The sequence below is a fragment of the Marasmius oreades genome, chromosome 9 (genome assembly GCF_018924745.1).
Source record: "Marasmius oreades isolate 03SP1 chromosome 9, whole genome shotgun sequence".
Taxonomy (NCBI): Eukaryota; Fungi; Basidiomycota; class Agaricomycetes; order Agaricales; family Marasmiaceae; genus Marasmius; species Marasmius oreades.
In genome coordinates this window covers 1,692,125-1,712,162 of record NC_057331.1, presented here as the reverse complement: position 1 = coordinate 1,712,162, position 20,038 = coordinate 1,692,125, and the positions used below count along the sequence as shown (strand labels likewise).

Here is a 20,038-nt window from a genome sequence, read left to right as displayed (position 1 = left end):
GCTCCCAACATCTACACACCTACTTTAAAGTCGTAAGTACTTATCCATACATCTGCATAATTCGAACACGTTGTAGCATAGTTACTCATGATTACCACCACCGTCGACTGTTATGTTAACGCAAGATTATATTCACCGAAATTAGTTAGTAGTTATCTATTGCTCAGGTGAAGTTCGTTTCAGACAGAGTGGGGCGTGGAGTATCTGTACTAGGTAGAGGGTAACGGTCTGTATATGCAAAAGTCAACGTCGCATGGAGATAGATGAAGCTTTCCAACCTCAAATCAAACTACGGAACAAACCCCTACTTCTCCTCCCACTCGATGACTGAGAATCTGTAGAGGGCTGGCGGAGGGTAGACAGACTATTCAGCTGTTTCATAACCTGGTTGCAGTCATTAGTATCCATTGATAGAGCAAGACTGAGAGCTCAGATACACACCTCCTCGAGCTTATCCTTTCGCTCCTGTAGCTCGAGGTGTTTCTTAACGGCCGGATTTTCCCTCGCGAACTCTTCAATCTCTTTCTGGTCCAAATCATACAGCAGTCGCGCGTCGACTTCACGAGGGAATTGATAGAAGAACTGATCCAAAAGCTCGATATTTAAGAACATTGAGCTCGTATACGCCAGTTTGTCAGCTACCACATTGAGGAAGGCTTCTGGACAAAGTACATCGTTCTGTGTCCCAGTAAGCTGTCGACAACGTTTTGACTTCAAAGCCATTAGTCGCAGATTCAAAACATCAATGCGATCGTTGTACAATATTGCGTGCCTGGCATCCAGAATTTGAGCAGGGGTAAAACGATAATCGATTGAGTCTTTTCTCTCTTCTTCCAGAGGTTTATTCGTCCGTTGCTTTTCTTCCAGCTCCTGGACGTATCCGACCAGCGCGTTCAATCGCCGACTGCCTCCAACCTTTCTCCGAATCTCAGCCAACTTTGTCTCACACATAGCCTTCTCCCTTCCAAGAAGTTCTACGGATCTTATCCGCGCTCGATCCCATTGCCCAGAACCTCCTGACGATGTGGAAGACGGGGAGGAGGTGATCCCGAACCAACCACCACCCGGCTGTTGGCGGTTCTTCTTACGAGGATCAATTACCCCCTCTGCTTCCAGCAATTCTTCCTCGACTTCGTCAACGTACTTGAACGGCTTCACGCTGTTTTCAACCATATCCGCCGCAACGCCAACGCGTTCTCGCAGAATACTGTTCGCAAACTCGACTATAAGGTCGCGTGCTTTCGGGTGATGTATCCACGGCTCGTACGTCAACAAAGAATTCGTTGGAGTTGAATGAGAGGAATCGATAACTTCCCTCAGGGCATCAGCAACCAACAAGGTTGTGGCTCTACCAACTCCCGATTTCGTCAAGAGCGAGGATGCAGATTCAAGCAGATGCCGGAAACGATTTTGCATCGCGTCATCTGGGGCAGCGTCACGGCTGGAGGAACTACTGCTGCCGTCCGAGTTCGAACTGGACGGCGATGAAGACAACCGCCACCCTTCCACGGCACCTCTTGTCAACTCCTGGACGCCCTTGGGATCCCCCCAATACACGCCCTCCATCACGTCCATCACCCTCTCTTCCATTAACCCTCGCACGCGTTCTCGAACTTCCGCTCGATTGAAGACTTCCTTTCGTGCTTCCCGTATCCTCGCTTTGAGCTGATCAAGGGTTTCCGCAAGGTAAGACTCCGGAGTGAGTCTAGTATCGTTGTAAAGCACCTTGAACTGATACTGCGCCGACTCGAGCTCAAGTTGGACAGCATTAGTGATGGTGTGGAGCGATGAAGACATTGACAACGATAGGACGTGTTTTAAGAGAGAAAGAAGTGTAGGTGTGCCGATAAGAACCCGCTTCTCCTTCTCTTTCTTATCCTTCTTCCCACTTTCCTCCTTTGTCAAGATCCCCGGAGGCGCCTCATTCCTGAATATCGATCTATGTTTCACAAAAAAATCTTCAGAATCCTTCCCTCCTTTCGCGACGACCCCTACATATCCCAAGTGTAATGGGTATCGGTCTCCTTGTAATATTTCCCTTCCTCTCTCAGGTTCAACCAGGTCCATCTTGGTAATTACCCCGATCGTTCGGAGACCTAAAGGATCCACACGTCTACTTGCACGCAGGGCAGGCGAATTGGCCAAATCGACATCTGCTGCACAGACGGCAAGGATAATATTAGGCTCCTTAATGTACTTCTCGCACAAACCAGAAATCTTTGCTTTGAGCTCTTCAGGCTGATCCAAGGAGGACAGTTGGACATATCCAGGCAAATCAATGAGGGTAAGGTCTGGTACGTGCGGCGAGTAGATTTGGAGTTGAATAGGGTCGTCAGAAACTGCCTCGGACTGGGGAACGGCAAGGTTGAGATCGGTGAGGGTGCGTTGGATGGTAGAGAAAGAAGTGATTTTCCCGAGACCCAAAGCGGGGAAAACGCCATATTCTAGCGGGTGTGGATTCGTGGACGTCGGGGGTGTGTGTATGAGAGTGAGCTCGATGGGGCGGCGAGTCACCATATTGTTACCTCTGCCGATTGTTTCAATCAGTTTCTAATGGATCATTAAAGAATCGTCGAAAAAAGTTACTTGGGTAAAAATTCATGACCGATAATCGCTTCGAGTACGGAACTCTTGCCAGAACTTTGACTGCCGATCACGACAATACTCGGCAACTTGAGAGCATCACTTTGGTCGATGCTGAGAAGCATACTCCGTATTTCAATGAGCTTTTTGGTAAGCATCATAAGGTCGTTATTGTCGTCACCAAATGGCTGTTGATCCTCAAGCGTGGAGGCAACAGCAGCGGCAACTCCAACAGCAGGCGGCATAGACGGGTGGTTATTATTGTTACTTGAGCCCGAAGACGACGATGACGACGAAAAACCATCTTTTCCGGAATCAGAGCCAGTCAATAAATCTTTGAAAAACTGAGGGGTTTCGACAGTCGGTAAGTGAATTTCAGAAACAAAGTCCTTGACGGACTTGATTCCATCCGAGGCGGAACCAAAAAGCTCTGTAGCTGTGTCCTGAACAGTGTTCATCCAATCTTGAGACTTTTTACGAAACTCTTTGTGGAGAGTCAATATCGGCTTAAAGTGAGTAATATCGCGATAAACGCACCATCAAATTTGTAATTTGCATATCCCAAGCCGCCTGCACCCACTGTTGCACCTGCTATCGGAACGCGAAACGCACGAGCGAGAAAGCGAGGTATTGAGCTATATGATAAAGCGCGAACGTGAACATGACGGAATGACTGTGTGGAGGAAGGACTAAGGTAGCGTCGACGAAGAGATTGCGAAGCAAGGAGTGTAGTTTGAATATGCTGTCGATGGAGAGGTCGCTGTCGTGAGACAACCTTGGTCGCTGAGCGATACATGGGACGCAGTGGTCGTCGTCGACCGAACTAACAGCACGGCGCCGATCACGTGATGCAGTGAAACACGAAACAACGCGTAAACAAAGACACACAAGTGCTTGTTCGTTGACCATCACCTTGAACGACTCCGGCAGTCCCAGACACCCACCTCCCGCAATGCCACCAACTATATATGCAGGTTCTCTGCAATCCAAGAAGAAATCCGAGCTTCAAGCTCTTGCCAACGATCTGCGACTCGGCGATGAAGGCACCAGGGAAGACCTACAAACTCGCATCAAGAAACATCTAGACGATCGACAGAAGACACTTGAGGATGACCCCAGGTTCTCAGGTCTTTTTGGCAGATCCAGAGGAAGCAGAAAAGGTAGTTCACAGCCTGAGCCAGTTGCTAAACGACGGACAGCAGGCCTGTCTGTTTCTCTCGATCCCGTTGCAGAATCAACGCCAGTAAAGGATTTAAGAGAAGTCTCAACTTTTCTTAAAAATTCCATATTTGAAGAAGAAGAGGAGGAAGAGGAGGAGGAGGAGGCCGATAATGACGAAGCTCAAGCTAACATTTCGTTGAGCAAACTCCCTCCGTTGCCTCCTAGTGCTGAGACCAGCACGGTCATCAGTCGCAGTGCTATAATGGTCAAAAAGGACCTCATTCCGGTCTCCAATGCATCGGTCGAGCACCAAATGGTTCAGATCCATCCCGAGGACATGGTTTTACAAAAGAGCAACGACCTGTTGATCAAGTCTAGAACTGTGAGGCTCCTTTTCTTCTCGTCGTTTATCTATTTATCAATTACCGTCGCAGTTCTTGTCTAGCTCTCTCAACCTCTGGTCTTTGACTGCTGTCTTTGAACTCACCTGCATCCTGCTCACCATCACTCCTTGGCAATTCAAACCTCTCTCCGGTTCATCGTTTGATGCCAACATCCCGTATCCACCCCCACTCTCCGTCCTTCAAAATGTAGATTTTTGGAAATGCTCGTCGTCGATAGTCTGGCACTGGTTCATACCCACACTTTTGGTACCAGCGATTGCAGGAACGTTGATCAGCTTCAGTCCCGTCATGCGTTTCTCCCATGGAAACGGAGAATCAGTGGCAGAACCTCTTCCTTTTGACCCTCTAACGGCATCCATCGTTCGATTGGCGGCGCATCTAGCTTATCCTTACGATGAGGCAGCATTATGTGGAAGGAGAGACGTACTTGGTTTACAATGGAGGACGATTGCGGCGGGTGTTGGAGTTGCGTTTGCTTTCGCAGAAGCTATCACTGCTGCTGGCACGGGTGGTGTTCGAGGGTCGAACACCCATGAACGCGTACAAGCGATCACGCATTAACTGGCTAAACTCATTCGTTTCCCTTTCTCTTTTTTGTTTTGCTGTCGCTGTGCTCTCCTACCAATTATGACATGTAATGATTTCTCTCCGTCCAACATATTTACTTTTATTTTATCTGTAAGTCTATCGGTTCTATCTTTTTCCATCTGTACTATGGAATTATACCTCTACTTGTTTCGTGTATTCTTGCTACGCTGCGGTTTTCAGGAATGACTCCAATTATCAGTCGGTGCCGACTGCCCAATATGGCAGTCAAATGTACATTTACGTCGGAGGAGTCACGCGAATAGGTAGCGAGCCTGACGTTGTCATAATTTCCGTCGTCGTCTTCCCTGTCGTGGACTGACTACTCGATCCGCAATGGTAACCATAGCAGATGGACGATCTGCCTCGAGGACACCCTTCTTTTTTCTTTTTAAATAAACAATGCACGAGTCGAATGTCCCTTCAATGTCATTCTCTCCCATATCCTCCTCTTCTACGAGCAGCGACTCTGAAGCTGAATGGCGACTGGAAGGCTTCCTCCGGACAGCATCTCGCGTCGTCAAAATCGTGGAGATGCCTCCGCTTGAGACGTTGTCCGCGTTGGGAAGACCGACGGTGTGGTCGCGTGTTTCAGAGATGTGGGCGGTGTTTGACAGACATAGCGAGGTGAGTACTTAGATCGATCGTCGCCTCGCAGAGGTTTGATTTTTATTTCCCATAGGCTTGTGCTGCCCTCGCAAATGTCGCTTGCCTCCTCCCAGCCCTCGAGTCGGAGCTGGAGCCTTTCCATTTACTTTCCAAAGTCAACTTCCACCAACTTTCTACCAACGTTCGTGTCAGGAACTGGCCAGCTCAGGTCTCCCCTCGATTCCAGCGAGACAATCGCACACCCACTCTCACTCCCTCGGGACGAGATTTCGCCATCGGTGGTCGCGTCCAAAACATTTCGTCAGATCCCCTAAGTCCTTGCATCATGTACTGGCCGGATAACGAGCCGTTTCCAGAGCCGGGCCAAATTCGTCCTGGCAACCTCCTCGACCTCGCTCACCTTCCCATTCTCAACACCGGTAATCGTGGTCCGATTGCTCATGTAAGTTTATTGTCGTTTTACAGTCCCTAACTCACTTCGCTATTAGCAACCGGGGGACTGGGTTTGCAAGAAATGCAACTACTTGAACTGGAGGAGAAGGAAAGTTTGTCAGACATGCCTACCTTACGCCGAAGGTAACGGGGACTCTATTTCTGCCGCGGTTCAAGCAGAACGTATCGCTCTCCTCACTTCCGTACTCTCTCAAACTTCCCGACGCAGCCAGAGTCTAACAACCCCTCGTCGTTTTGACCGCTACGACCACCTCGACTCCCTCTACCCCCAACATCTCCGTCAGCCTCACAAATTTCAATCTCACTCTGAACTGGACGCCCATTCTCGCTTTACTGGTCTCGTCTACCAAACTCCCTCCATTTCCGACCCTTCTCTCCTCGCTATCCCACGAAATCCCCATGAAGAAGACGACGACGGCACCACCCTTCTTCCCGCCTTCCTACAGGAGATCGTATCGTCCCCAAGCTCCGACTCTTCCGAGATGAGCGACTCTGAGGCTAGCGATCGTCTTCGTCTCACAAGTCCGCAGTCCTTTGGTTCAGTGGCGGCGGCAGCTCCACCTCCAGTGGACCTGAAAAGTATCTGGTCGCTCGACAACATCCAGTTGTCTTTCAACAGACAGTTCAGTCCCACCCAAAAGTATTGATTACTCAGTCATATATTCCTGCCTTTAGTATCTCCTCTCTGGTCATCTACTCCTTCTTTCTTGTCTCCTTTGTCCTTCATTTTCGAATGGTAGGAGGAAACGCATCCTGTAACGGTTTTTTTGTTGGAGCACGGATCTTTCCTTTTTTTGCGACTTCATGTTCTTGGAATTACCATTACCTTCGCCAAACACTAATCGATGTTTTAAGATTTATCATTTCTCAAACTTACGTGCTTACCCTACCAACTCCTTAATTTTCTTGCCCGTTGTTGTTCCTTAGCTGTAACTTTAGCCGTGCACCTAGAACGCCAACCATTGATGCTGTATTACTTGCCTTTAGTAGCCTTTCCGTACACTCGTATCACATCGTTCATTGACTTTGAAAATCGAACCCATCAGCCAACGCGAACCAAACTCGACTTCTTCCACTTCCAAAACCCGCCAGATCTCCGAGTAAATCCTCGCAGCTTGATGTGTAATATCCGAATCGCAGACTCGCAGCCCCACATGGTATGTCGGCGATATGAGTCGATATGACTGTGACTCTGACTCAGCACATGACCTGCCTTCAGCAGGGTCGAAGCCGTCCGCGATCGGCAATGAATCTCGTGGGTACTTCCATACTAGCAGCTCACAAAACTTCGACGTGTCGTTTGACTCCCGACAGCAGACAGCTGTTACCCTTACGAATAAGCTTCTACTTCAAAAGCGAAGCACCTACTGGACGACTAGTCGTGTTCAAAATAAATTAGTATTGTTACAGAACACAGATTTTACACTCCAATCCCTTTCCGACGGCGTCAAAGCCCCAGAATCATCCTCGCTACTCCCGTATTTCTAGGTACAAACTGACATTTGAACGGGTACGGGTGGCTAGGGAACATGGAAGTGACAGATCAATGGGGGAAACAGTGACGCACCTCAACAACCCATCCCTGAACCTGTCTTTCCCGTTCTCCTCTACTCCATCAAACCCCTCAAATCCTTCTCCCGGACACATCTCAAGCGTCGTCAGCAAATATACGAACACAATCCACAAGGTATTTATTCCCAGGAATCTTCCCGGGCAGACCCTAACAAAACGGTTGGTAACAACTTGCAGTACGGATGGACAATCTAGACTTACCTCCTCCCAAACCCAAATGCGAAATCCTCCGGCGGTGGTCCCTGAAAAGTCTTCGATAAGAATCTGTCCGGGTTAAACCTCTCCGTATGAGATCCATAGAGTTGTTCATCGTGTAATACCGCCCTATTCCAGGTATCGAGATCAGCTCCTTTTTTTCAACCGTGGAGGGGACCTCTCACCAAGCACTACCAATGACCGTTGATCCAGCAGGAATGAAATACCCCTTGTACACGTCATCTTTCACGCTTCTTCTCGCCGCAGCTACAGGGCCTTCATTATCAACAAACGATATGGAAGTAAGAAAGAAGAACGTACCTAACGGAGCTACCGGATGCCACCTCAACACCTCCTTCAAAACCGCCTCCACGAATGGCATTTTTGGCGTCAAGTTCGTTGCAAACCCGTCCTCGCCCCCAGAACTATATCTGTCACTAAAGTCAGGCACTCTCCCGGCACACACACGGTCTACCTCCTCCCTCGCCCTCTTTTGAATGTCCGGATGAAGCGTCATGGCGAGTATGAACGAAAGTACCGCAGATACTGTCTGCATCGGATCATCATCAACTCAAGATAGATCCGCAGTTCAACTCACTGTATCGGCACCACCAAGGAACGCAACAGCCGCACAGTTTTTGATAACCTCCTCTGAGTCCTTCTCAATCTCTTCCAAACACCGGGTCACGAAGGAGCGTTCTGCCGTTCCTTCGTCCTGACAGAAAGGTTGCAAAAAAATCAAAACCGGTCAGCCCTCGGGAGGACACTCACCATAGCCTTCTTTACCCACTGCCACGGAACCTCCCTCAGCGCATCGTTATTCTTCGCCCATGATTCTCCTTTTGTTTTAAACGACCCCCCGGGTAGCCACTCTAGAAGAAGGAGGAGTAAGTATCAGACCGGACCTGAAAGGCGAACGTCGAAACCAACCCACCTGGAACCCATCTCAACCAAGGCAAATAATCCACCAGGAAATTCCCCAAGACTCCCGCCTGTTTCAATCCTTGGGCCGTCCGATCCGCCATCTGTATGTATGGGTCGTTCGTCGAATCTTCTTGGAGTGTATATCCATAGATGATTTTTAGGATGATGGACGCTGCGTGGCTATCGGACGGTTAGTCACATTTAAAACGGAATCCCGATAAGTGACGCACTGTCTAACAAGCCCAAAAAATTCCCCTTCCGAACTCGGCCTCGCCAACTTGCGCATCAAGGAAACAGTTTGTTCCCTCTGAATATCGTAGTATTCCGGTACGACGCTCGGTTGAAAGGAGCGGTGAAAGGTCTTTCGGTGTTGTCTTGTGACAGAAAGCAGGAAAAATTAGAGCGAGAATACCGGGCTTGGAAATGTCGTACCTCCACCAGTCCGAGTACCTCATGACTGCCAAAACATGAAGAAATACGGGGAACACACAGCGCAAGACTTACATCCCATATTCCATCCATACCTAATCGACGCCTTCCATCAAACAGGCGGCTCTGAAACCTAGAATCGACTCAAGACTCACCTCATCAATCCGATCAACATATGAAATTCTTTCACTCATCATCAACAAACGAAAGCACGAAAGTATTCGGAAACAACTGACCAGGTCTATCTGAATAATTCCCGCTCCTCCTCTCCAACAACTCATTCACAGCCTTATACGACCCAAGTACTACAGTTGTCTTTCCCAATACCCGATACGAAATGACCTTTTCTTCCCGATCGCCATACTCCTTGGCCCAATTCGAATAGAGAATCCACATAGGAACATCCCGGTTTTGAATATCCCGTAGCGGACCGATAAAGGGACGGCCAGTTGGTCCCGGAGGGAGACCTGAACTTGAGCGTCGGTTGAGGCTGTGTTGATAGACGAGGAAAAAGAGTGGAATGAGAAGGACAACAGAAAGCGGAAATAAAGTTGACAGTGATGTCGGTCCCATAACCTGTGTTGGAGGACACTGTTCTATCTCATCTCGGGGCCTTATATACCATCTTTAACGATGTTCCCACCTAATCTTGGAACCAGACTGAAAAAGAGACGATAAAGATCGAGCTAAGTATAAGAGAGGCACTACAAGGCTACTGTGGCGTGGAAATCGTACGGGTTACACGTTACAGAGTGAGCCTGAGGTAATGCCTCCTTACCTATCAAGGCGGACTGGGCGTTGCCGAGGGTTACCTCTCGGGATCACACACACTCCGCCAGGATGTCTGCGGGTTCAAGCAGTGCTGGCCAGCGGCCTTTCTCCATGAAGTTAACATACATTCTTCATGTCACGGACGTGTCACTCGGCTCTCCCGGCAGCGGTACATTCAAAACCAAAAGGCAATTCAATAAGCCGTTCAAATACAAAACCCAGCTGCCAATGCCATACATAAAAGCATTTCTCTCCACAATTCACCCCCCCCACTTCGAGCCTTGTTCCTTGTTCCTAAATCATGCAACTCTCTTCTCTACTATACACCTCCTTCGTTGCGTTCATCATGGTTTTGCAGGCTAACGCCTCACCAGCACCTATCCCACTACCAGAGGTCAGTCTATCCTCCCTTACCTCCCGTTCACCGTTACTGACTCGAAAATTCATCAGCCCGAAGCGTGTGCTGCCCCTTGTGTAAGCCCACCCTCCCCCCCTTGATTCTCCTTCATAGACACCTTACTGACCTTGTCCGACAGGGAAGAGATTGGTGAACTTGACGTCGCGCAGGATGGCGACCTTGCTTTCGGAGTCGCAGCGGCCGAAACACAGAGTTTTGTGAGGGGAGGGGGGGGGATGGACGGGAGGAGAGCAAGGGACCGAGCAATGGAAGCTCGCCAACAATCACCATGTATCGGAAATTGTTTCTTTATTTTTATATTTTACATAATTCAAGCGGCATCCTTCCTCGTCGGTCGTTATTCCGTCAGGAATCATGCGGTACTTGATTTTTTTTAGACTCTTATTGGCAGATGCATGCTACCTGTCAGAAGACTCCAATTGCTGACCTTGCGACATCATTTATCTCATATGGAGGCCCTTGAATGCCATCTGAGGTACTGTTCCTTTTCAGCTCAGTTCGCATCGATCGTTTCGAATTGTGGCACCGTGCCTGGCAGTGTGTATATCTTTCAAGGTCGAATCAATATCAAAATTGTCAACCATATACACTCAGTAAGCGGCGAAACGGTCAAAGTAGAGATATAATCGGCCTCCACTTATCCAATCATCTGTCGAGCGCACCGAAGCCAGAGACAAGATGAATTATTTAAACCATAGTAAAAGCAAGGGATACAAGTCGTGACGATAGTTGATACACTCAAGCGATTATAACATACATGAAAGGTCGTAATGTCATCAGATGTCCGCGGGAGGGAAGATAAGTTCGGGAAGATAGAAAAGAATTGTAGCGCAATAGGAATAGAAGGGGAGGCTGTTAGAGGCTGTCTTACCCTCCGGCTTTCCCAAGTAGAGCGTATCCGTTGCCAGCCGGTCCATGAAGCTACAAAAAACGTCGCAACTGAGGTGAAAAAATAAAGATCAATGATGAAAAAAAAACCGTACTTTGTTATAGCAACGCGAACAGAAGGGGGTACCGTCATGATCTCGCAAACGACTGGAATCAAGAAGAGTGTTGCACTCCGTACACCTTAGACAATTCTTATGCCACGTTTTACCAATAGCTTTGACCTGTACAAGAGTCGGTTGAAATACCGGATCAATTAAAGAGGGAGGCCCACCTGCTCCGCAAAGTAGACGCTTTTCCCACACTTTGGGCAGCTTACCGTGTTGCCACCCCATTTCCTAGGGGACATGCCAGTAGTATTGGTCGGTAGGGTACCACCCAAAGCTACACCATACCGAGTACCAGTCATCGTCTGAGTCAAAGGCTTGCTCATGGCATTGACCATGGAACGTGGGATATCGCTGCTGCTTCGACCAAGTGTCACAGGAGTACGAGAAAGAGAACTTTCAAAAGTCATTGTACGGGATCCAGGCGACGGGAGTTTTTCAGTGAGCGTATCTCGGGCTTCTGCCTCCGTGTCATCGAGTTGTTCTGGTTGAGTTGGTAAGGTTGCAAAACGATTGGAATCGAGTGAAAAGGTGTCTCTAGTCGGCGATCGTAAATTGGGGGGAGGGGAAACGCTTCCAGACCGGAAAGCCTGCGGTAGGTTGGCCTGGCGAAGGTCCCTTGTACCAAAATTCTTGACGTGACAGGTCTTACTGCTCGTAAAAGTAAGGCGAGGGATAGGATCGGGGAGCAAGGACCGCATGCACGTACCAGTAAGGCTATAAAAACAAGTCAGAAGCCAAATGGGAGAGTACCAGTCAATTGCCACACCTGTTCGTCATGCTCGAGTAATGTGTAAGAGTCGAGTCTCTTGTTACACGATGTACATGCCAAGCAAGGCTGAGTGGCACATAGTTGAAATTTGGATAGCCTGAAGTAAGAATAAGAAGTACCTTATGATAGAGCTTCCAGAAAGGTTCAGAACTAAATTCTAGCATAGAAGGAAGTGACAACTTACTTTTCGACCAGGCCCCATGACCTATATGTTCAAGCGGTTCAAAAGCATTCACCAGATGAGATCGTAGAGCGTACTGACCTGCTCAGCAGCGTATACAGCTTTGTTGCATCTAGGGCAAAGGGGAGTTCCACCAAAAGGATGCATGTCGATGGTTGTGGTTCGGGTGCAAGACGATGAGCACTTGCATCATCGGCACCGGGCACGGTCAGCGAAACCGAGTGTGTGCTCCTCACGGCGGCTGCGGCTATCGGAGTTTGAATCGAGCACTCCTTTGAAATTTACTCACAGTGCACAAGCATTGTACACAATCTTCTCTTTCTTTGACTTCCTTCTCACTAGACTTCCTGACCTCTAATCCTTCTACATCCGTTCTCCCTTATCCAAAATGTCTGACGATGAGCAACACAACCAGGTTTTCGAGCAGGTATACTTCTTCTACGTGTTGTAGTCTCCAATCGATTTCTAATCGTGAAAAAAAAAATTTTTTTTAGGCAAACGCTGGGGCCTCCACGACCTTCCCCATGCAATGCTCTGCTCTCAGAAAGAACGGCCATGTCGTGATCAAGGGCGAGTTCGAGTTTACAGCTTGATATCTGCTTTGCGTTAACTTCTCGGTTACACAGGACGTCCTTGCAAGATCGTCGAAATGTCCACCTCTAAAACCGGAAAACATGGTCACGCCAAGGTCCACCTCGTTGCGATCGATGTCAGCCTTCTTCTATTTTCCCTATTTTCTACGCATGATGATCTGAACTTGTTGGCGATAGATTTTCACCGCCAAGAAGATGGTCAATTACTGTGTTGAACTCTTTCCACCATTCTTATTTATGCATCGTACAGGAAGATATCAGTCCTTCTACCCATAACATGGATGTCCCCCACGTCCGACGTAACGAATACCAGTTGGTAGGTGTTAACGGCGATTGCATTCCTTTCCGAAACCAATTCACGTTTCATAGGTCAACATCGACGATGGTTTCCTCAACTTGATGTCACAGGATGGTGCTTCTAAGGACGATGTTAAAGTTCCCGAAGGTGAACTCGGCGCTCAGATTCAGGCCGATTTCGAGGAGGGAAAGGATTTGTTGGTCACCATTGTCAGTGCTATGGGTGAGGAGCAGGTAAGTACTGTTGCCAAAAACTCCTTTTATTTGTCCCAACCAATCTGTCCCAGGCCATTTCTTTCAAGGAAGCTCCCAAGGGCAACTAAAACTCAGACTGGATCAGTACGTGTTCCCACGTGACATTATCTGATTGGTTTTCTCATTCGCCCGCGTGCAGGCCGATTTTCTGCACTTCTTACCTTTCGTCGATTTCGGTTCTGTTCTGTGGTATCGTTATCGCACTCCTCTTATCGTCATCTTCTATTCAGGACAGATTCACTGTCCACCCGTGCATATCCTTTGTCTCCCGCATCCATTCGTCCATCTGTGTCTGAACTAGCTGTATTCAATCAAGGAAAGAGAAAGAAAGACCTGACCCGCCCTTCATCTTTTACTATCGAGTTGTTTAGTAGAGCTGAATCAGTTTGTATATTGAATGCAGAATGTACATGTGCTGATATAAACATACAGGTTCGGCCGTCGAAGGTTGAACGTTGAGCGATGAGGAACTTTCGATTGGATGTTATTTATTTCATTTACTGGTATGTCATTCAATAGCATATTCAATTCTACTCATGAACTTCCCAAGCTTGAATCGCGTAATGCGCAATTCCCGTTCTTCCACTCGCGGTTGAACGAACTAGTCTTGATTTGCGACGTTCCACAGTTCTGAGTGATTTTTCCGTCCCCTTTACCAGAGCGTCGGGAGGCATGGGAGATCCATCAGAAGCATGGAAACGTATCTTCTACTTAATCCATCCGAAGTTCTCACTGAACTAATCGGTATGCAGATTCGAGCCTCTATGGATACCGTCATTTCCAACATTTGTTACCTGTCAATGAAATGACACGCCCAAGGATCATTGCAAACAAGGCAAGTACTTAAACTACTTGGTTTAACATCTACTCTGGTTGCCTCCTTCCTTCCATTCTTCCAATATATCTCATCCCCACGTCCATGCTCCAGTCGGCGAGGAGTACTTGATATTGGCGAGCTGCTGATTCAGCATATATTCATGAATTCATCCTACGGGGATCTCAAGCACCCCCTCGATGGAACGCGTCTAGACCAACTAGCTGAATGCCTTCAGCACGGGAGGTTTTCCGATGTACTCGTCTTTTCATTACACGTAAAGATTTTCCCACTCACAATCACCGTTAGGGATTGGCTAGTTCGTAATTCTCCCGTCCCGCTCTTGGAGTTTAACCTCTCACTGTTTTTTTAATCAGTTGCCAGTGCCGTGTTGTTCGTAAGTCCCGTGGTCGTCTAGAGCGTCTGCCTCAATCTCATAATTGATTTTCCCGCTTGCCCAGCTCTACGATTATACTCTAACGTTCTCTGACGAGGTCTGTGCTCCGCGACGGCTTCTTCCCGTGCCAACATTGATCACTTTGCCGCTCCGTACCTGAATTAGATCGACTATGTGTGGTGGTCTCGACGGTTTCTCTCGCCAACAACTGTCGCTTTTTTCTTTTCAAGATACACAGCTCTAATGTCAGCCATCATGACCCTCATCCCGGTATCTTCGTTTCCTTTCACTTTTCCAGGACCCAGCTCACTTGCTCTTCAACTCAGTATACCCGGACCGTGAGTGGTGACAGGTTCGCAACCAGTGCGTAGTTCACGGTGATCTTCTCCCTGATGGCTGTTGACTCGTTAAATTTGACAATGATAGTTCTGAGGATGGTGGCGATAGTTACATCAGAGGGTCGGTTGCCGCATTCAGCTTTGTTGTCTGTTCTCTCATAAAGCTTAAATCCCCTAGCCATCATTGCAATCAGAACGTGGGCCATCTGGTCGAATAGCAAGAGGATGTTCTGGATTTTATTGGCCATTGCAACAGTCCGTCATAGTTTTGACTACATTATCACCGAATGATTAACAATCATTCGATAGGCTTGTGTGGTTCCCAGCATTGTGGTTGTGGTTGAAGGAGTGATATCAAGCCGAGGTGAGCTACAAACGCGTTTCAATTTTCTCATACACGCCTGTTAAAAGTCCGTCCTCGTTCAAAGATCTCACTTTGGTTCCTCAATCGGACCAATGGGAGAGCTGCACTACTGTCCTGAGCCAGATCGGAAATGTTTATATTGTCCCGTATAGCATGGCGATTACTTTTGAGTCTGGTGAGTTCTGGAAAATATCCAGCTCCTCTATCGTGCAATCATGATCAACACATTTCTAGCAAATCTGGTTATATCCCTCGTTCGTATTTTGAGGTGGAGAAAAATGCTTACAAGCATTAGAAAAGTCTCATTGATCGAGACTCTTTACCGAGATGGTCTGTGCATGTGATCAGCGGATGCCCACCGTGACTCTCACTAATTATAATTCATTCCTCAGGTATAATTTACTTCTCGTGGATGATCGGTGAGAATTCTATCTTTGATCCTAGACTGCGACTGACCTCGATCGCATCAGTCCTCAGTGTAGTAAACATCGTGATTATTGTCCAGACGGAGGTTACTCAGTTAAGAGTGGGCGGGGTTCAACTTCAAGCTGGCTTTCATAGCATATTGGCCACGAGGATGATACTAGTCAGTAGTTATTACTCCACACCTCCTTCGCGTTTTCGATCTCACTTCTGAACAGCACGTCGTAAGACACGGATCGAGGGATATAGTCCAACCCAGACCTAAAGCTATTCACAGGGAAGGGTTGGATGATTCCCCGAACTCTGCCACGCAGTTTACATCTTGCTTTGGAGCCGAGGGGTCTCCGTCATCGTATCGATGGAGTGGTTGTATCTCGCCGGATCTGCCTAGCATAACTTCGAATGCTCTATGGAAGGACCCTTAAGAGGACCTTCAAGGCATAACTTTCAGCCTGAATGAATGTACAATACCCAAACGGACAAGCTCAGGACAATAATGATAGCAGATGTTCAGGATAGTTACATCGTTATAATTGAACTACTGGCAATGAAACTGCGCAATTTCTGGAGGTCTGGCGTTCAAAACTCGGCGCTTGGTGTTCCAGGAGAGTGCGTCAGGTAAACTCCTAGTAGTTGTCAGAGTCCAACCCAGCTATAATTCTTACGGATGGGCAATCGTAGTTCGGGTGAGCGAGTTGTTTCAGTACTGCATACGTTTGTCGCTATGCAGTCGCGCTCCCAAAGTTGTTTGTACTGCACAAACAAAGTGGATATATAGGGAAAATTTTTTGGGTCGTTCTAATCCGGCTTAATCGCCCGCATGCCATCTCAAACCTCTACTTTCCTCGATTCTTCCACTGCTCTCGAGCACTTGAAGGCCTATCCTCGCTTTGATGGCTTATCTGTGAAGGAACTCATGGACTCGCAGGTTCATGGAGGACTCACCTACAACGACTTTCTTCTTTTACCTGGAAAGATCGACTTTCCTGCTGGAGTGGTCAACACGGAGAGTCGAATTACGAGGAATGTGACGCTCAAAACCCCATTTCTGAGTAGTCCTATGGACACTGTTACTGAGGGTGAGATGGCTATTGCGCTGGCTGTATGTTTTATGTGCATGTCCCGTCTTTTAACTCGGCTTAACTGCGTTTCTAGCTCTTAGGAGGCATAGGCGTCATACACCATAATCAAACTGCCGAGAATCAGGCCGCTATGGTCAGGGCCGTCAAGCGCCACGAAAACGGTTTTATCACCGACCCCGTTGTCCTTTCTCCGACAAACAGTGTTGAAGATGTGTTAGATATCAAGGCCAGGCTTGGATTCTGTGGTATTCCCATCACAGGTGTGTATCGGGCATTATTCTTGTATCATTTTTCACGATGAAAACACTTTATCATAACCTTCGTTCTTCCTATAAACGCATCAACTTGCGTGATATGCGGATATTATCTCTTGATTACCTGACTCATTCCGCTCGTTCCTTCAATGCCGGTATTTTCGATCTTCCAGCTACTGACTCTGCTCCACTCCAGATACCGGTAAACTTGGCGGAAAGCTGGTCGGTATTGTCACCTCGCGCGATATTCAGTTCCGAGGTCCCGCTACGCCACTTACTGAGGTTATGGTCACCAACTTGGTAACGGCCCCACAGGGCATCACACTTCCAGAAGCGAATGACATTCTTCGTGACTCTAAGAAGGGAAAGTTACCCATTGTCGACAAAGGAGGGTGCCTAGTTTCCCTCCTCGCGCGCTCCGATCTTCTTAAAAACCAGTCGTATCCTCTTGCTTCCAAAAATCCAGTCACGAAACAACTCTATGCTGCCGCGGCTATCGGTACCCGTCCAGCAGACCGTGATCGCCTCAACCTTCTTGTCGAGGCCGGACTCGACGTCGTTGTTCTTGATTCGTCCCAAGGCAACTCGACGTTCCAGATCGAGATGTTACAATGGATCAAGGCCACTCACCCGAAGCTTGATGTCATTGCTGGCAATGTGGTCACTCGCGAGCAAGCAGCCTCCTTGATTGCCGCTGGTGCTGACGGTCTCCGTGTTGGAATGGGATCCGGTTCTATTTGCATCACGCAGGAGGTTATGGCTGTTGGCAGACCACAGGCAACGGCAGTTTACGCTGTCGCGGAGTTTGCCAACAAGTTTGGTGTCCCTGTTGTTGCTGATGGCGGTATCAGTAATGTCGGCCATATCGTCAAAGCTCTGGCCCTTGGTGCTGGTGCCGTCATGATGGGTGGTCTCCTTGCGGGAACAGAAGAGGCCCCTGGTGAATACTTTTACCACGAGGGGAAACGTGTGAAGGCTTATCGAGGGATGGGGAGCTTGGAGGCTATGGAGCAGGGTAGACCGGGTGGGACTATCACCAAAGTTCGTGGATCTGCGACTGGTTCCAACAAGTACCCGTATCCCAAGAAGGTTGAAACGTTGGAGAACGCTGCAACGCAGAGGTACTTTTCGGAGAACAGTGCTGTAAAGGTCGCGCAGGGTGTTAGCGGAGATGTTCAGGATAAAGGAAGCATCAAGGCCTTCGTTCCCTATCTGTATGCAGGTCTGCAGCATTCGTTCCAAGACGTCGGAGTCAGGAATGTCGCGGAGCTTAGAAAAGGTGTCGAGTCTGGCTCGGTTCGGTTTGAAATGAGGACTGCTAGTGCTCAGGTCGAGGGAGGAGTGCATGGGCTTAACTCGTAAGTTTGATCTTCAATCGCCCTCCTTCTGGCACTGACTGATGCCCGCTTAGATATACAAAACGATTGTTCTCTGGTTGATTGATGTATTTTTACTGTTGCGCTTAGCTAGGCTTGTGGATGTATCAGAGTAGACATTGTTCGGTAGAAATACCGATGTAGAACATTCGAATTTGATTTCAAATCTCCTCAGAGCCTACGCGATGACAAGTAGTCTATCCTTCTTGATGGACCATTCTGCTGATGCTCCCTGCACGTTGAAAGGACGGTGCCTCTTGAGCTGTAGTACTGTGCTACTTCCTCCGTTACGGACTACCAAACTAGTACTCATAGCACCACCTCCAGATTTGACGATTTCAGCGTCGGATAATTTGAGATCGACGTCAAGGGTAGGAAAATCTGGAATCGAGAGAATGAACCTCCGTGGCTCAATGTCAAACGTTGCTTTTGCAATCATCTCTTTATCCTAAACACAGTAGCACGACGCGCGCGGCCGAAAGAAGAGAGAGTATTAGGTATATTGTGGTGCACTGGTGGTACAAAAGAGGAAAGGAAATCACCACAATTCAAGAAAGACCCCCTGAGGGAGGAAGAACGAGAAAGTTGACATTCCGACTCACGAGATGCGGGACAGAGATAGAAATACGAATCTGGTCATTCTGGAATGCCCATGACCAGTCAAGCGGCAGTTGCTCCGACAAACGTCGTTCGGTCGATGCTTCGGCAACAAGGTTTTTCTTCAGGATACCTTTCGGCTTCGCAGATTGATCTGAAGCACTTTTAGAGGTTGTAGGGGCGGGTGACGGGATTTCCTCTATCAGAGGTTTGTTCGTGACACCGCTCGAGGGTGCATTCAAGACGACGTTCTGAGCAAGGAAGCTGGGAAGGGAAACTGATCGTGGCTCGAGCTTTCCCTTAGAAGCGATGTTCGGTGTGCCCAACTCTCGTGAAAGGACAAGACCTGTTTGTGCCTCTATTCGCTGTAAAGCCAGTTCTGCGCAAATCGAGATGTATCCGGTATTGTATTGCTGGATCGGACAGAACTCACCGACAATGAACACTTTGAAATCATGATCCACAAGGGTTCTAGTTTTGACGGATTTGTGGAAGACACAGTCAAAAACGAGCGACGGTCTTCCCGCTAAACGGGAAGATCAGATGGTACTTCGTTGGAATTTGGTGCAGGATGGGGATCCAAAACGGGATGCTACCCGTGTCGCTAGCGAAACATACCTCTATCAGTGTCGATCCGACCGTCACTGACCACAACGGGCACAAAATAATCATCGTCGGTGCTCATGCTCTGTGAATCGCCTGAGATGGCGCGCTTGATGGCCTCTTCACTGGCTTTGGGAGGTGGAGGAACATTCTGATCCCAAGCTATGTTGATAAAAAGTTTGAAACCGACTGGTATAGGAACGGGTGCGTTTCCAGGTTCAAGTGAGGTGAGGGGTTGTTGAGAAGATGAAGGTTTGTAAACGGCTGGCTGCACAGTACTAGACTTGATGCAAAATCCAGGAATTGGTTTGAGAATGACCGAGACTGACATGACTGTTAGGCGGCGCAGGACAAGTCCGAGACGGTGACTGCCGGTACTGTCGCTCCGCACATGAAACCGGGAAGAGTTCCTATGTATTGGCCTCCAATGACAATATTCCAGGTCATCGTATAGACGTGTACTACCTGCCAGTGATCCCGAAGCCGCTCCCTTCCATTCACTGCCAGCTTTCGACGGCGATCTCAACACGGCGGTGAGCCAGAACTGGACTGGACTTTTACCGGCAATTTGTGCCGGTTATACTAAATTGCTTTTG

At 48.3% G+C, this 20,038-nt stretch overlaps 9 protein-coding genes across 10 annotated transcripts; 5 read left to right on the top strand and 4 right to left on the bottom strand.

Moving 5' to 3' along the window:
* Window positions 1-279: 279 nt before the first annotated feature.
* E1B28_013459 (uncharacterized protein) lies at window positions 280-3,379 on the bottom strand (the record flags this gene model as incomplete). Its single annotated transcript, XM_043158618.1, has 4 exons — window positions 280-384; window positions 442-2,527; window positions 2,587-3,067; window positions 3,121-3,379. 4 exons carry the CDS (start codon window positions 3,377-3,379, stop codon window positions 280-282), a joined length of 2,931 nt encoding a protein of 976 aa, XP_043003969.1.
* Window positions 3,380-3,535: 156 nt separating this feature from the next.
* On the top strand, window positions 3,536-4,709 carry E1B28_013458 (uncharacterized protein; the record flags this gene model as incomplete). The annotated part of the gene is made up of 2 exons (XM_043158617.1): window positions 3,536-4,126; window positions 4,179-4,709. The coding sequence occupies 2 exons, from the start codon at window positions 3,536-3,538 to the stop codon at window positions 4,707-4,709; spliced, it is 1,122 nt and encodes a 373-aa protein (XP_043003968.1).
* A 297-nt stretch (window positions 4,710-5,006) lies between these two features.
* E1B28_013457 (uncharacterized protein) lies at window positions 5,007-6,950 on the top strand. Its single transcript, XM_043158616.1, has 3 exons — window positions 5,007-5,360; window positions 5,416-5,784; window positions 5,831-6,950. Exons 1-3 carry the CDS (start codon window positions 5,136-5,138, stop codon window positions 6,440-6,442), a joined length of 1,206 nt encoding a protein of 401 aa, XP_043003967.1. The 5' UTR covers window positions 5,007-5,135; the 3' UTR covers window positions 6,443-6,950.
* Window positions 6,951-7,148: 198 nt separating this feature from the next.
* E1B28_013456 (uncharacterized protein) lies at window positions 7,149-9,488 on the bottom strand (the record flags this gene model as incomplete). Its single annotated transcript, XM_043158615.1, has 13 exons — window positions 7,149-7,315; window positions 7,363-7,515; window positions 7,569-7,691; window positions 7,748-7,829; window positions 7,884-8,112; window positions 8,161-8,277; window positions 8,334-8,434; window positions 8,497-8,666; window positions 8,717-8,860; window positions 8,919-8,943; window positions 8,991-9,010; window positions 9,071-9,098; window positions 9,152-9,488. 13 exons carry the CDS (start codon window positions 9,486-9,488, stop codon window positions 7,243-7,245), a joined length of 1,602 nt encoding a protein of 533 aa, XP_043003966.1. The 3' UTR covers window positions 7,149-7,242.
* A 1,281-nt stretch (window positions 9,489-10,769) lies between these two features.
* Window positions 10,770-12,227, bottom strand: E1B28_013455 (uncharacterized protein). Its single transcript, XM_043158614.1, has 8 exons — window positions 12,131-12,227; window positions 12,053-12,073; window positions 11,988-11,999; window positions 11,866-11,934; window positions 11,806-11,813; window positions 11,264-11,747; window positions 11,088-11,213; window positions 10,770-11,025 (listed from the first exon to the last, which is right to left on the bottom strand). Exons 1-8 carry the CDS (start codon window positions 12,194-12,196, stop codon window positions 10,972-10,974), a joined length of 840 nt encoding a protein of 279 aa, XP_043003965.1. The 5' UTR covers window positions 12,197-12,227; the 3' UTR covers window positions 10,770-10,971.
* Window positions 12,228-12,437: 210 nt separating this feature from the next.
* ANB1 (translation initiation factor eIF5A) lies at window positions 12,438-13,262 on the top strand (the record flags this gene model as incomplete). The annotated part of the gene is made up of 7 exons (XM_043158613.1): window positions 12,438-12,476; window positions 12,544-12,619; window positions 12,676-12,758; window positions 12,820-12,840; window positions 12,893-12,958; window positions 13,012-13,173; window positions 13,227-13,262. The coding sequence occupies 7 exons, from the start codon at window positions 12,438-12,440 to the stop codon at window positions 13,260-13,262; spliced, it is 483 nt and encodes a 160-aa protein (XP_043003964.1).
* A 1,398-nt stretch (window positions 13,263-14,660) lies between these two features.
* Window positions 14,661-15,955, top strand: E1B28_013453 (uncharacterized protein; the record flags this gene model as incomplete). Its single annotated transcript, XM_043158612.1, has 10 exons — window positions 14,661-14,675; window positions 14,732-14,768; window positions 14,832-14,864; window positions 14,922-14,998; window positions 15,053-15,107; window positions 15,172-15,282; window positions 15,342-15,437; window positions 15,500-15,526; window positions 15,578-15,693; window positions 15,749-15,955. 10 exons carry the CDS (start codon window positions 14,661-14,663, stop codon window positions 15,953-15,955), a joined length of 774 nt encoding a protein of 257 aa, XP_043003963.1.
* Window positions 15,956-16,343: 388 nt separating this feature from the next.
* On the top strand, window positions 16,344-18,417 carry E1B28_013452 (uncharacterized protein). The gene is made up of 4 exons (XM_043158611.1): window positions 16,344-16,632; window positions 16,686-16,872; window positions 17,063-18,224; window positions 18,278-18,417. The coding sequence occupies exons 1-4, from the start codon at window positions 16,351-16,353 to the stop codon at window positions 18,303-18,305; spliced, it is 1,659 nt and encodes a 552-aa protein (XP_043003962.1). The 5' UTR covers window positions 16,344-16,350; the 3' UTR covers window positions 18,306-18,417.
* E1B28_013451 (uncharacterized protein) lies at window positions 18,418-19,794 on the bottom strand. 2 transcript variants are annotated; one of them, XM_043158610.1, is made up of 4 exons: window positions 19,458-19,794; window positions 19,273-19,365; window positions 18,845-19,218; window positions 18,418-18,690 (listed from the first exon to the last, which is right to left on the bottom strand). In XM_043158610.1, the coding sequence occupies exons 1-4, from the start codon at window positions 19,771-19,773 to the stop codon at window positions 18,421-18,423; spliced, it is 1,053 nt and encodes a 350-aa protein (XP_043003961.1). In that variant the 5' UTR covers window positions 19,774-19,794; the 3' UTR covers window positions 18,418-18,420. The 2 variants fall into 2 exon arrangements, with proteins under 2 accessions (XP_043003961.1, XP_043003960.1); XM_043158609.1 differs by having other exon boundaries at window positions 18,418-19,218.
* Between the last annotated feature and the right edge of the window lie 244 nt (window positions 19,795-20,038).

Bases quoted from the DNA above. Each gene is read 5' to 3' on its own strand.
- E1B28_013455 (XM_043158614.1), bottom strand. From the start codon at position 12,196: ATGCATCCTTTTGGTGGAACTCCCCTTTGCCCTAGATGCAACAAAGCT. The intron at 12,074-12,130 runs GTCAGTACGCTC...TTGAACATATAG, and splicing joins CTGTATACGCTGCTGAGCAG to GTCATGGGGCCTGGTCGAAA. The intron at 11,214-11,263 runs GTGGGCCTCCCT...ACTCTTGTACAG, and splicing joins GCGTCTACTTTGCGGAGCAG to GTCAAAGCTATTGGTAAAAC.
- E1B28_013452 (XM_043158611.1), top strand. From the start codon at position 16,351: ATGCCATCTCAAACCTCTACTTTCCTCGATTCTTCCACTGCTCTCGAG. The intron at 16,633-16,685 runs GTATGTTTTATG...CTGCGTTTCTAG, and splicing joins AGATGGCTATTGCGCTGGCT to CTCTTAGGAGGCATAGGCGT. The intron at 18,225-18,277 runs GTAAGTTTGATC...ATGCCCGCTTAG, and splicing joins GGAGTGCATGGGCTTAACTC to ATATACAAAACGATTGTTCT.
- E1B28_013457 (XM_043158616.1), top strand. From the start codon at position 5,136: ATGCACGAGTCGAATGTCCCTTCAATGTCATTCTCTCCCATATCCTCC. The intron at 5,361-5,415 runs GTGAGTACTTAG...TATTTCCCATAG, and splicing joins TGTTTGACAGACATAGCGAG to GCTTGTGCTGCCCTCGCAAA. The intron at 5,785-5,830 runs GTAAGTTTATTG...CTTCGCTATTAG, and splicing joins ATCGTGGTCCGATTGCTCAT to CAACCGGGGGACTGGGTTTG.
- E1B28_013451 (XM_043158610.1), bottom strand. From the start codon at position 19,773: ATGTCAGTCTCGGTCATTCTCAAACCAATTCCTGGATTTTGCATCAAG. The intron at 19,219-19,272 runs GTGAGTTCTGTC...CGATTTGCGCAG, and splicing joins TTTCAAAGTGTTCATTGTCG to AACTGGCTTTACAGCGAATA. The intron at 18,691-18,844 runs GTGAGTCGGAAT...TACTGTGTTTAG, and splicing joins CTATCTCTGTCCCGCATCTC to GATAAAGAGATGATTGCAAA.